Here is an 11,974-nt window from a genome sequence, read left to right on the forward strand (position 1 = left end):
GACACTAGAGCTTCAGTAGCGGAATATAGGGACTTTTGTTTAATAATAGAGGATTATGTGATATGATGACAATCACTTTTAATCTCATGCCATCCTAACAACTGTATTTCTTTAAATCGTTAATCTCAGAGGCTGAAATTTTCAGAAATTTTGAGAGAATTTAATCATTCGTTTCTGTTTACACAGGTGGTGGTTTTTTACTCTGCTGTCTGTGTTTCTAATGGCAGATGAAGGTGAGTTCTAAAATGAACAATTATTTGTAAAGCAATGACTTGCCTTTCTTGCCTGCTAAACTAAGTTTGTTTGTTTTATCATATCTTCTCTCTGTTTTCAGTGTCTTTGCAGGAGACTGTTGTAGGTTTTATTGGAGGCTCTGCTGTTTTACCTTGTTCTTCTAAAGAACCTCCACTTACAAATCAAGGCATTGATGTGCGCTGGAGAAACAAGTACAAACTGAATGTGTATGACATTATGGAGGGTAAAGGCTCTGTGGAAGAACAGAATCCACAGTATAATAACAGAGCTGAAACCTTCCCTGAGGAGTATAAGACTGGAAACTTTTCCCTCAAACTCAACAACCTTCAACACACTGATGCAGGAAAATACCTGTGCTACATCATATCAGAAGAGTCAGAAGACTGGATTGTTGAACTTCTGATTAAAGGTGTGTAAAACCACATGTGTAAAACCACTGTATTCTTATGCATATGAAAGGATACACTCATGCTTTTTTGTGTTTTTTCTCCAACTTTTATAATTATTTCATCTTCCAGAGCATCCAGAAAGACAACTACCCGACGAAGGAACAAAACCAAGACCAGAGATGCTTGTAATGATCATTTCCATTCTGTGTATTGGCATTTTATTTTCTTAGGCTTTTTTACTTCTCACTTTTACAGAACTATGCCAGAGGGTCTTTATGATTTTTTTTTTTGTTTGTTTTTTTTTCATTGCTCACTTCCCATTTCCTATGATTGGGGATCAGCTGGACAGGTTCCTAGGAATGTCTGTATGGCATCTGTAGATATTACTTTGTTGTTGTTCACACCCTCATTAATCTACACAGCCCATTTAAACATTCTGTGCAGTCGTGGGAATACCAGCATGCACTGAAAATGTAAAAGCTCTTTCTATAGAAGACCTGTTGTGGTGGAGGTAGACATCAATGATGAGTTCTGGTGCTTGTGTTACAGTATTGTGAGAAATATTTTACAATTTTACAATTGAAATACGGTAGTGATGGGTACTCATGTCACAGCTGACGTTATGATTCTTGGATCACGTGTCAGTTAATGTGTGGTTATGAGTACATCACATTAGATTGGTGGTATCTCTAACTTGTAGAACCGATTACTGTATTATCAACACAAGACAAGAGTAATCAACAACTACTAAATGAATACCATGAATGAAGAAGGAATGAAGTGCATAAGATGCACAAAATGCAAGTGATTTTTTTGGGTGTTGCTATGTCAGAGCTAATTTATCTGGAAAGATAAACTGTTGCTACTCTGAAACAAATAAGGTGAAGAACCTTATTATGCATCAAACAAATATGTGTAAGATTTGTTATCAACTGCAATCAGCTATATAATACCTAATGCAAATTAGAAAAATCATATACTGTTAGTATACAACAATGCCAAGGTCTCTGAAAGAGGTTTGGAAGTGATAATTATGTTGGCTGTGGTTGAGTGAGCAGTCCGGTGGCAGCGACTTCTTCCACTGGTTGTGCTGGTGGCAGTACAGTGGGGAAAGGAGCAGGAATCCGTTTTGACAGCCTTGAACATTAAGCACTGTAGGATGCTGATCTCCTGGAGTACCAAGGGTCCTAAGATCTGGAACGTGCAGATGTGGCTCTGGAGTAGGTGGCCCACCCTTCTTTCCTCCTGTGGAATTTATTTGCATAGTCTAAACACAAAGTTAGAAAAGTGCCACTAAATATTTACCGGTGCATTTCTCACTTACCAAACCATAATTGGAATGCATTTGGCAATGTTACGAACACATTAAGTCCAAACGTGATGACAAAAGATTAAACCGTCATGCATGCATTCACTTGTTCATTAACAGCTGAGTTTGTTTAAGATGTTGCACTACACATAGCTATACTACACATACACCAAGAATACTTATTTCTCTGAATAAGTATAAGATGTGTGTGTTGTGGTGTGCATAAGTTTTAGGGTTTAAAAACCTAGTTTTGCATGGATTTACATGAATCCTTGCGATCTCTCTCTGTTTCACCCGATGTTGCTGCATCTGGAGGTCCTAAGGAATTTTTTTGGTCGGTCACAGGCCAAAACCTTAGGAATCAGTCTCAAGGTGGGTGAAGGGCAGAAACTGCATTTTGACCAGTAAGAAGTTCTGTCCTTCCCGGGCTTTGTACCAAAGGTGGTCTTCTTGCCCTCTAAGAGATGTCTGGCTGTTGTCCTTGTATCTTTAACTGATGGCGTTGGACAGTTTCACCAAGATCCAGTCAAAATGTTGCAAACCTCTGTCCAGTATTGTGGTCAGGGAGGAGCCCCCTTGCCATAAACTGGGTCCTGGAATGTGCTGTCCACTACATAATCATCAATTTCAGCTCAGCACAAAAGCTAATTTCACCTTCAAAATGCAAAACTATCAAAACTCTTCATACTTTGTGTCTTAAGTCATTCTTCCATAACACTAGCAAAGATTGTCACCTCATAAAACAATAATTGAAACACAATAACAACTGGAAGCATTATACAACATTTTCTTTTGTAAAATGTCTTTATTGCTGTCAAATAGCTGTTTTATTCATATTTTGATTTATGTTAGGTCAAATTGAGCTTGGCCTGTAGGATGTTGTATCTGATTTCTGGCTGCAATATTAAGGAATCACAGACATTGTTCAGTATTTTTCTTTTTTTTTTTTTTTTTTTTTTTTTTTTTTGAATGTGTGTGTGACAGAGATGTTGTGTCCATTCACCAGTTTCACTGGTGTTTTCATTGTTTTTCATTTTATAACTTTTCTATACAATTTTATATTTCCTATTTTTAGCAGAATGGGTCTGAACATTTCAGGCATACAAGGAGCACTCATGTTAGCTATGTGGAAATGTTTATGCACTACAGAACATGTTTAAACTTACTGAAGGAAGAAAATCTCTTTATTTGTGTCTCAATCACTTATGTGTAGCTCTTTAATAAAGAGTGACAGCTGAGGGCTTTAATAGCCATATGTTATATAAAATTTAAATACTGTTGAATTACAACTATGAATAAAAAAAAAGAATAAATAAAAGTACAAAATGACATCTGTATATATGTGGATTGTACTGTGTGTTTTTTAAGCACTGTATAAATGCATGCTTTAATACAATGTATTTAGGCTATGTTATGATACTGCCTTGATGGTTATTACAATTTTCATACCCAAACCAAACTATAACACATATTTAGTTACTTACAGTCTTGGGGAAAGTTACTTTTAAAAGTAATCCATTACAATATTCTGTCACTCCCTAAACAGAAGCTGATTGTGTTATTTTTTATGGAAAGTATTAATGTGTTATGTTACTTTTGTAATACTTTTTAAATCTGGGCTGGGCTTTTAGTTCTATTTTTGGCAAATGCAAAAGCACTTTTACACAAAAGTGAAAGGAAAAAGCCTCAGGCTTAAGGAAATGTAAATTCACATCTGTACATTAGAGGCCACAGCTCAAACAAACCTTTCAGCACTGCTGCCATTATAGTTTCCATGAAGAATAGGAGGCAGGAGAAGAAAGTTTACTAGTTACTTAAAAAGTAATTGATTATGTTACTCGTGTTACTTGTAATGTGTCACCCCTACCACTAGCTAATTCACTACTCAACTATGCACTAGAACAGAGGTCTTCAACCCTGCTCTTGGAGACCCACTCTCTTGGAGTTTATTTCCAACTGACTTCAGCACACCTGTCTTACAGATAGACAACTGAACCTGGAGCTATACTTAGCCAATTTTTGTGACAATGATATTAAAATATTGTGTCAATATTGAGTCAACCCACAGAGACTGATTTAAAATGTTGGGCCTCAAAAGAATGTCAGCCAGACAAACAGTGAATTATCAGGACCTCTAAAGGGAATATAGGCTTGTCAATATTTGCATACACTTGTACTGCTTGTATGTCACTGTCATGGTCTGTCTGGGACACACTAGTGCTTCAAAAAACAACACAAGCAATCAGTGGTATTTATTTTATAATAGATGTCTATAATGCGAACAAATTAGTCTTAGACTCATGTTTAGTCAGTACAAAGACCAACACCCACTGACCAGTAAGTAATTCAGCCTTACCATTAGTTACTGGTTTTATTCCATTTCAAAATTTCCAAAGAGACTTTGTGAACATGCTAGAATTAGATTCTAATTTTTATTTATTTATTTATTTATTTATTTTACAGACAGGATCTTTTTGAATCTCCTTTTATTGCTCCACATAAAAAACCTCTGTAAAAACCTTCAAAATATACATAGGAATAAACGGTAAAGTTTGTTGTATCTTTACAATCTTTATTAGCTATTTGCATGGACAAATCCACAAATCCAATGTAAACATATAGCTTGTACACACAATCATATACACATACTGTATATTCAATCCAGAAATTCAAACCATGCCTCAACTCTTGTGTCATGATCTAACCCATACATTTAGACTTGCCTCGCTACAGTTTTCCTTTAAACATATTCTGCTTGCTTGCTTGCTTTATTTATTTGTTAGTTTGTTTATTAAGGCAGAAAAGTACAGAGCCCCTAAAGGGGCATTTGCAAAAACAAAAAAATATGAAGACTTTAGTCTGCATGCAAGAAACTATTGCGTGCTCACGAGAAGTGTTTTTTCCTCAGGCGATATTCCACCTGAACAATATATATATATATATATATATATATAAAAGTGGAGTTCACTATTTGTATCATGCATCACTCCACTTGCTGTATTTCTCAAAGCGAGTGTCATGGCAGATGCCCAAATCCACTATAATTTAAGAATAATACTCATGGTTATGTAAATTCAATGCTGCCTGTGTACTTTTGACTGAATTTGCCAGAAATTTTTGTGATGGCTACTGTTGTTCGTTAAATATTCAATAAATTATATTTTAGATAAATAATAGTGGTATTTAATACTGTATTTTATATAAAGAATAGTATTTCATAGTGTTTAGTATTGAGAAACGAGCATGTGTTTGTGATGGTGATTTTAGTTACATTGTCCTGCCATTAAATGGCAACAAGAGACAGCAGTAAATACTTTTACATTGAAAAATAAATGTTCTTTTAAATGGAAGTTGTTTTTAGTTTCAACAACAGCTTGACACAGGTAACAAATGCACTGAGTAGCGCTGTCATCAGAAATCACCCCTAACAGATAAAAGGATATTAACGTTATGACAAAGATAACACTTTTCTCATCAGACATTCATACTAATGTTTTACTGATATGAGATTGAGGGGAAGAATGAATGCTGTATCAGATACAGGTAATCACACTCACCCAGTCCATCTCTCTCTCATAATACTGACACAATATACTGCTTTTAATACACTAATACAATAAACTTTCAATGAAGAAACTCAAAAAAAAGAAAAAAAGAAAAGAAATTTAAGTTTTTGAATTTTTGCTTAGAACAAGCAAAATAATCTACCAGTGGGGTTAGCAAAATAATCTTATTTCAGAAACACTGAAACACAAAACAGAAACACACAAAACAAGATTATTTTGTTTACCCCGGTTGCATCCGAAAGCCTAGTCAGTTGACTTGCTGCCTCGCTGCCTTATCAGGCCGTGACTTCAAAGCCTGCGAAGGCAACTTCGGGAACAGTTTCGGACTGACTTCAGAGGCAGCAGAACGTGATGCCGTTGCTAGGTTACCTAACGGTTAAGTTGTAGATTTTGGAGAAAAACGATCTTATACAGTTATGTATAAATGTTTTAATAATACATAAAGGTACCTCCGGAGACAGGAAGTGAAGCAGAATTTAAATTCGGACGTGCCTTGATGCCTTCCTGCCTTGGAAGGCAGCTCCCATTGGCAGATTATTTTGCTTGTTTCAAGCAAATCTCACTTAACTTTGAACAGACACCCCTAAGTGTGCGGTGGCTTTTTAAGAGGTAATTGAGAATGAATGGAGGAAAGTCATGTGAGAGGAGGCAGTTCCAGAGTTTCATTTTCAGGGACTGTACCTTGCAGAGGAGTGAGTGCCCATGTGCATAAACACCTTCTCAATTACCTCAAAAGTATATTTGAGTTCTTTTGGGTATTGAAAATCCAAGGCGAAGATAAGGCCAAATAGGTAAGCAACAGCAGATTGTAGATCTGAAATGTCTTTCAGAACAATTGCCTCCTCCAAAACATCAGCAAAGTTTGTAAAGTAAGGCAGTGTGCTAGCGGCGACATCATCCTCGGTTGTAACAAGAATTCCCATTTCCATCCCTCTGGTCTCTCTGTCTGCTGGAGATATGTCCTAATGAAACAACCAGAGGTGGAAAGAGTAATAAAATATGCTACTCAAGTAAAAGTACTGTTACTTCAATTAAATTTTACTTAAGTACAAGTAAATGTACTGGCCAAAAAATCTACTCAAGTAAAAGTAAAAAGTAACTCTTCTAAAATTTTACTCTGAGTAAAATTTACTGAGTAATTTTTTTTTTTTTTTTTTTTTTTTTTGAACAACAGTGGTGGGTGGGTGATTCTAGTGCAGTTAAAAAAAGACGGGGATATAAATCTCAACCTGGTTGTATTTAATTGAGGAAACAACTTTACAAATTAAAGTGCAATAAAAACAAATAAATAAAATACAATAAAAATAAATAAAATAACCATATAAAACATTTAGGGAAGTCATTTTAGTGCAAATGATCCCATAAAACATTAAACATCACAACCACTGAATATGGCATAAACTGTGGATTCAGCAGAGCATCCTTTTGTTAAACACTAAAACAGTAGTGCAAAAGTAAGTCAAAATGGGTCAGGGACATTCAAGCATTTATGAAAAAACGGTGCCATTGTCAGATAACAGACCTGTCAAATAACAAACGTCTGTTTGTTAAATTAAAAAAAAATCTTTTACAATTTGTCATTTAACTTACGATAATGAGAGAAATTGCAAATGCAGAGACAGCTCACGCATTGAACTCAGTGACGAATCAAAACGCTTTGATTGGACACTGCATTCTCAACAAAAGTGTATGATTGGTTATGCAGTAATGCCCAATTCTAACACGACATCTGCAGATCTATTCTAACTCTTTTCATAGACTTAAGTAAATCGTGACATTGGTAATATCTTAACGTTAATTGTGCATTGACAATTTTGTCCTAAATTCCTGTTAATTTCCAACCCTAGTGCTAACCAACATTAGCAATGTCACGCACTCATGCAACGCAACAGAACAATAATTACGTAAAAAAAAAAAAAAAAAAAAAAAAAAAAAAAAAAAAAAAAAAAAAAAAAAAAAAGAAGTATGTTTAACTAACCTCAACATGCTTGCTCAGGTTTGATGTTGAGCTTTTTGTAAGCTGCCAATTCAGTCGTCTTGGGCAAACAAAGTTTACACCGCATAATAAAGCTGTTGCCTTTCTTGCACTTAAATTCAAAGAGGTCTTGTAAATATGGCCATTGGTTTGTTTCTGAAGAATTCAAATTCAACAGCATTTCACTTTGATCTGGGTCTACATCATGTGTGTCTTGTCTGTCTTGTCCGTCTCCATCTTTCTTGAGTTAGCGCACTGCGTTTGTTCTCCCGCTCATCAAGCAATCAGTTTCTGGCGCGCGCTCCCCTCCTTCCCTCCACGCACATTTTTTTTTTTTTGGTTTATTTAATTTTACTATTTTTTTTTTTATTTTTACTCAGTAACGGATAGGATTTAAAATGTAGTTAAGTACAATACTTAAATCAAAACATACTTAAGTAAAAGTAAAATTACAAAATTTAAAAGTTACTTTAAAAAGTAGAAGTACACAAAAAACCTACTCAATTACAGTAACGCGAGTAAATGTAATTCATTACTTTCCACCTCTGGAAACAACGAATACATCATTATCAGCTGATCTCAGTTTTGTATCTTTTTTTCTGAAAAACACAATAATTATATGAAACAACCAAATATAATAGTTTTACACCTAACACATGCTTCACATCTTTGTATTCTATAGTGGTAAGACTGTAAAATGAGTTGATAAAAGGTTGCATATTCTTTTAATAATGCTAATTCACATTTAATTGCACAATTTATTATTTACAGAATGTAAGTGAATGATGACTGTGAGAGAGGCTGTCATTAATCATCAATCATCAAAAAGAGCTGTGTATTGAATTTTAATAATCAATGCTAAATTCAATCATCCTAAAATCAAAAATGAAATGAAATCATAATCAATTTCTTCACAATGTAAAGATTTACTATCCTTTATTTCTCCTAAGGCTATGTGGCAAGATATTGTCAAAGCTTTATATCTGCAGAAGAGTTAATAAAATATACTCCCCAGACATTTTTTCTTGTAGCAATGTGCTATTCTAGATTCAGTTTTTGGTTTTATCAGCCCATGTTCACTTGAGAAATACACAATCAGTATATGGGTCAAAACACTACACTGCTCTAGGTCTGTTGGTAACATGGACAATTAATCAGTATCACAAACAGCGCACCAGTATTTATTTATTGATTTATTCCAAAAGCCGTCATGTAAATTCTTAAATAATAAAGGTTTAACTTGCATAATAATACTGGTGTTTTTGTGATACAAATTTATTGATTATGTTACCAAAGATCTAGACCAGTATTGCGTTTTGACCCATTCCTCAGTGCTGCTTACGAATCTTGTGTTAAATGCTGGAATGAAGTTCGTTTTCTGTGCTTTGTCACTACCATCAGGCCATTCTGTGTAACAGCAGCAGCTCTTGACAGTCATATCAAGTTTCAAATATCTAACTGAATGGCCTGTTGTTGCATCAGGGGCAGGTCATGTTGCTGGTCAAGGACCAGCACCAGCAAAGGACCAGCATAAACCAGCTAAGGACCAGCTTAATCCAGCACCAAAACATACCTAACCAGCATCCCAGCATCAAAACATACCTACCAGCATATGCTGTTTTTTTCACCAGGGTAATGAGAACGTTCATACAAACTTGCTTTAAAATAGTAAGCTTGACCATTGACACTACATTGCTTAGTTATGATTTTCAAAACCAGGTCAAAACATACAATTGTACATTTTACTGGCATTGAAAACTCTAACAGTAGATATATTTGCATATCGCAAAAAATGCTTAATGATCACATATATTAAGATATTAAGTCAACTTTTTTAGATTTATTGTCCAGTTAACTAATAGATTTAAGTTATTCAAACTTTCGCAAGTTGGATTTTTTATAGTATACTGTAAATATATCAAGACTTTTATATCAAGAATTTTTGATTACCTGTAGTAATATGCATTGCTAAGAACTTTATTTGGATAACCTTAAAGGTGATTTTCTCAATATTTAGATTGCACCCTCAGATTCCATATATTGAAATAGTTGTATCTCGGTCAAATATTGTCCTATCCTGTCACACCGTCACACTCACCTGACCCTGGACCAGTCTCCACCGAACGCACGCAATCACCCGCACCTGATTCAGCACCAATCACTCGCTCACAATCACCGGACTACTAGCACCTGGTCACAATCAGCAGCTCCCTTTAAAAGGATCGCTCAGCCATTCATTCGATGGCTGAGCTCAAGGTTGATACGTTCTGTCATTCCTGGATCATCTGCCTGCATGTCTACTCGCGTGCCCTTTTGAAGAACGAACTTTGTCTGCCTTGCTTCTCGAATGAATGCCTTACAGATTGAGTATACTTCTATTATCTGCACTAATACTTACCTGGACATTTACCTACAGAGAACCTGTGTGATTTGTGATCCTGTCGACATCTACCAGCACTAATACTCACCTGAACACTTACCTGTGGAATCCTGTTTGATTTGTGATCCTGTTGATGTTTACTTGCTTTAATACTTACCTGGATATTTACCTGCAGAGAACCTGTTTACGTTGAGTACATTAAATAAACTCACTTGTTATACTTTACCCCTTTTGTCTGTTGTGACTGAGCGTGACACATACACCAATGGAAAGCTTATTTATTCAGCTTTAATACATCTCAGTTTTGAAAAATTGACACTTACGACTGGTTTTGTGGTCCAGGGTCACATTTGGTACAATGTACTTATTGTCCATACATGATTTTACATTGTACTTAGATTTGAAAACGCCTTCATGTAATTACATCTGTAATAAATTTCTGTAATTACATTTATAATTACACCCATCTTTTACACGTTAATCCACCCTTAAACCCATACCACCAAACCTGTCTCTAACCTTACCCGTATCCCACCTCAATAGCAGCAAATGTGTTTTGCAATACAATATGAAGACAATAAGTACACTGCACTTATTTTTTAATGTTAGTATATAGTAGTTAAGGCCATACAAAAGTGGGACCAAGAACTTTATTGACAAGTGTGTTTACATGCACAAGGAGAGAATGCAGACATAGTGCAGGAAAAAGTACAGACATAATGCAGACATACATGTAATTTAAGGTAATATAATGAAATATAACACACAAAAAATAAAGATAATAGGCAATAAAAAAAAAGATATATAGCAACAAGAAATATAAAATAGAATTATGAATGTGCAAATGTTTTGACATGTCATGTACAAAATATAGAGAAAATAGAAAAAAATATGAGTGTGGTGTTTTACAGATAAAAAGTTTTGAGAAGTTATATGCAGATGTAGGCCTACAGTCCTGAGATGTTATATCTTGTTCAGATGGAATATAGCCTGAGGGAAAAAGCTGTTCTTATGCCACTCAGTGATGATTTATCTGTGTCAGAATGCACAAATAGAAACAATGTTTGCGTATTGAAGGCTGTTTAAAATACATCTCAATTAGGCGAATTCATGTGCATCCATGCTCTTGTTTTCTTATTTGTAAGACTGCAGAGGTGACACAATAGGAAACTGTAATGCGTGAGCTCGCAAAATAGTTTTGAGTGTGCACGTGAAAGTTTTTTGTCCCCTAACGGGCTCCGTAGAAAAGCTTTAAGAAGAGACCCTGTTATGTTAGTGTGTTTTCCCTTTGGGATTTTTTTTTTTTTGTGTTCCCCTTTGGGGTAGTTTTGGTTTTGTTTTAAGGAAAGGAAAGGACGTGATGTGTGGCCATTGACCCACACTTGGAATTTGTACTCTGCATTTAACACATCCAAGTGCACACACACCCAGAGCAGTGGGCAGCCATATTGCTGCGGTGCCCGGGGAGCAGTTGGGGGTTTGGTTCCTTGCTCAAGGGATTGGTATCAGCCGTGGTATTCAGGGTGGAGAGAACATTGTACATTCACTCCCCTCACCTACAATCACTGCCGGACCTGAAACTCGAAGCTGCAACCTTCAGGTTACAAGTCAGATTCGCTAACCATTAGGCCACGACTGTTCATATTATTTTTGTATATAAATAAAGCCCATTTAACTCTGTGTTTGAGTCACTGATCTGTAATAGAGAACATTATAAATAGATCAGTTGTTTGTCCTCACCTCATCTCTACACAAAGCCTGACAGTACAAACTGGCCAAAACGAGGACTCAGCAGAGTAGCAATGGGCTAATTCCTCTCCAAGTCCTCACCCCCAACCAAACAGGGGTCAATGAAACATCACATTGTCCATGTCGTCCAGCAAATGTCCTTCATTACACCAACATGAAAGACTTTGCATTCGACTTCCTTGCCATAGTAGATGACCTGGGTTGCGTTTCCCATACAATGACGTAACTGACTGATTAACCTCCATAGTACAATGCATTGTTCTGGAAACGAACTAGTTAGTGCATGTGCACTATTCAAAAACCTTGCTTGCAGAGGAAGCTTAAAAATGCATAGATTAAAATGCATTTATA

At 35.7% G+C, this 11,974-nt stretch overlaps 1 protein-coding gene across 4 annotated transcripts in view; it reads left to right on the forward strand.

Annotated features, from left to right (window-relative positions):
* LOC127154115 (CD276 antigen homolog) overlaps positions 1-11,974 on the forward strand; it is a 272,215-nt gene that overhangs the window by 16,679 nt on the left and 243,562 nt on the right. For 3 of the 4 annotated variants that reach the window (XM_051095522.1, XM_051095526.1, XM_051095525.1), the window contains 3 exons: positions 187-233; positions 335-664; positions 774-948. Coding sequence is in view for 2 of the 4 variants with exons in the window: in XM_051095526.1 (XP_050951483.1) it covers positions 187-233; positions 335-664; positions 774-874 (478 nt within the window). In the remaining 2 variants the exon portion in view is untranslated. Of the gene's footprint in view, positions 1-186; positions 234-334; positions 665-773; positions 949-11,974 lie in introns of those variants that run through there. The other variant, XM_051095524.1, reaches the window with a different exon arrangement.

This window comes from Labeo rohita, chromosome 22 (genome assembly GCF_022985175.1).
Source record: "Labeo rohita strain BAU-BD-2019 chromosome 22, IGBB_LRoh.1.0, whole genome shotgun sequence".
Taxonomy (NCBI): domain Eukaryota; kingdom Metazoa; phylum Chordata; class Actinopteri; order Cypriniformes; family Cyprinidae; genus Labeo; species Labeo rohita.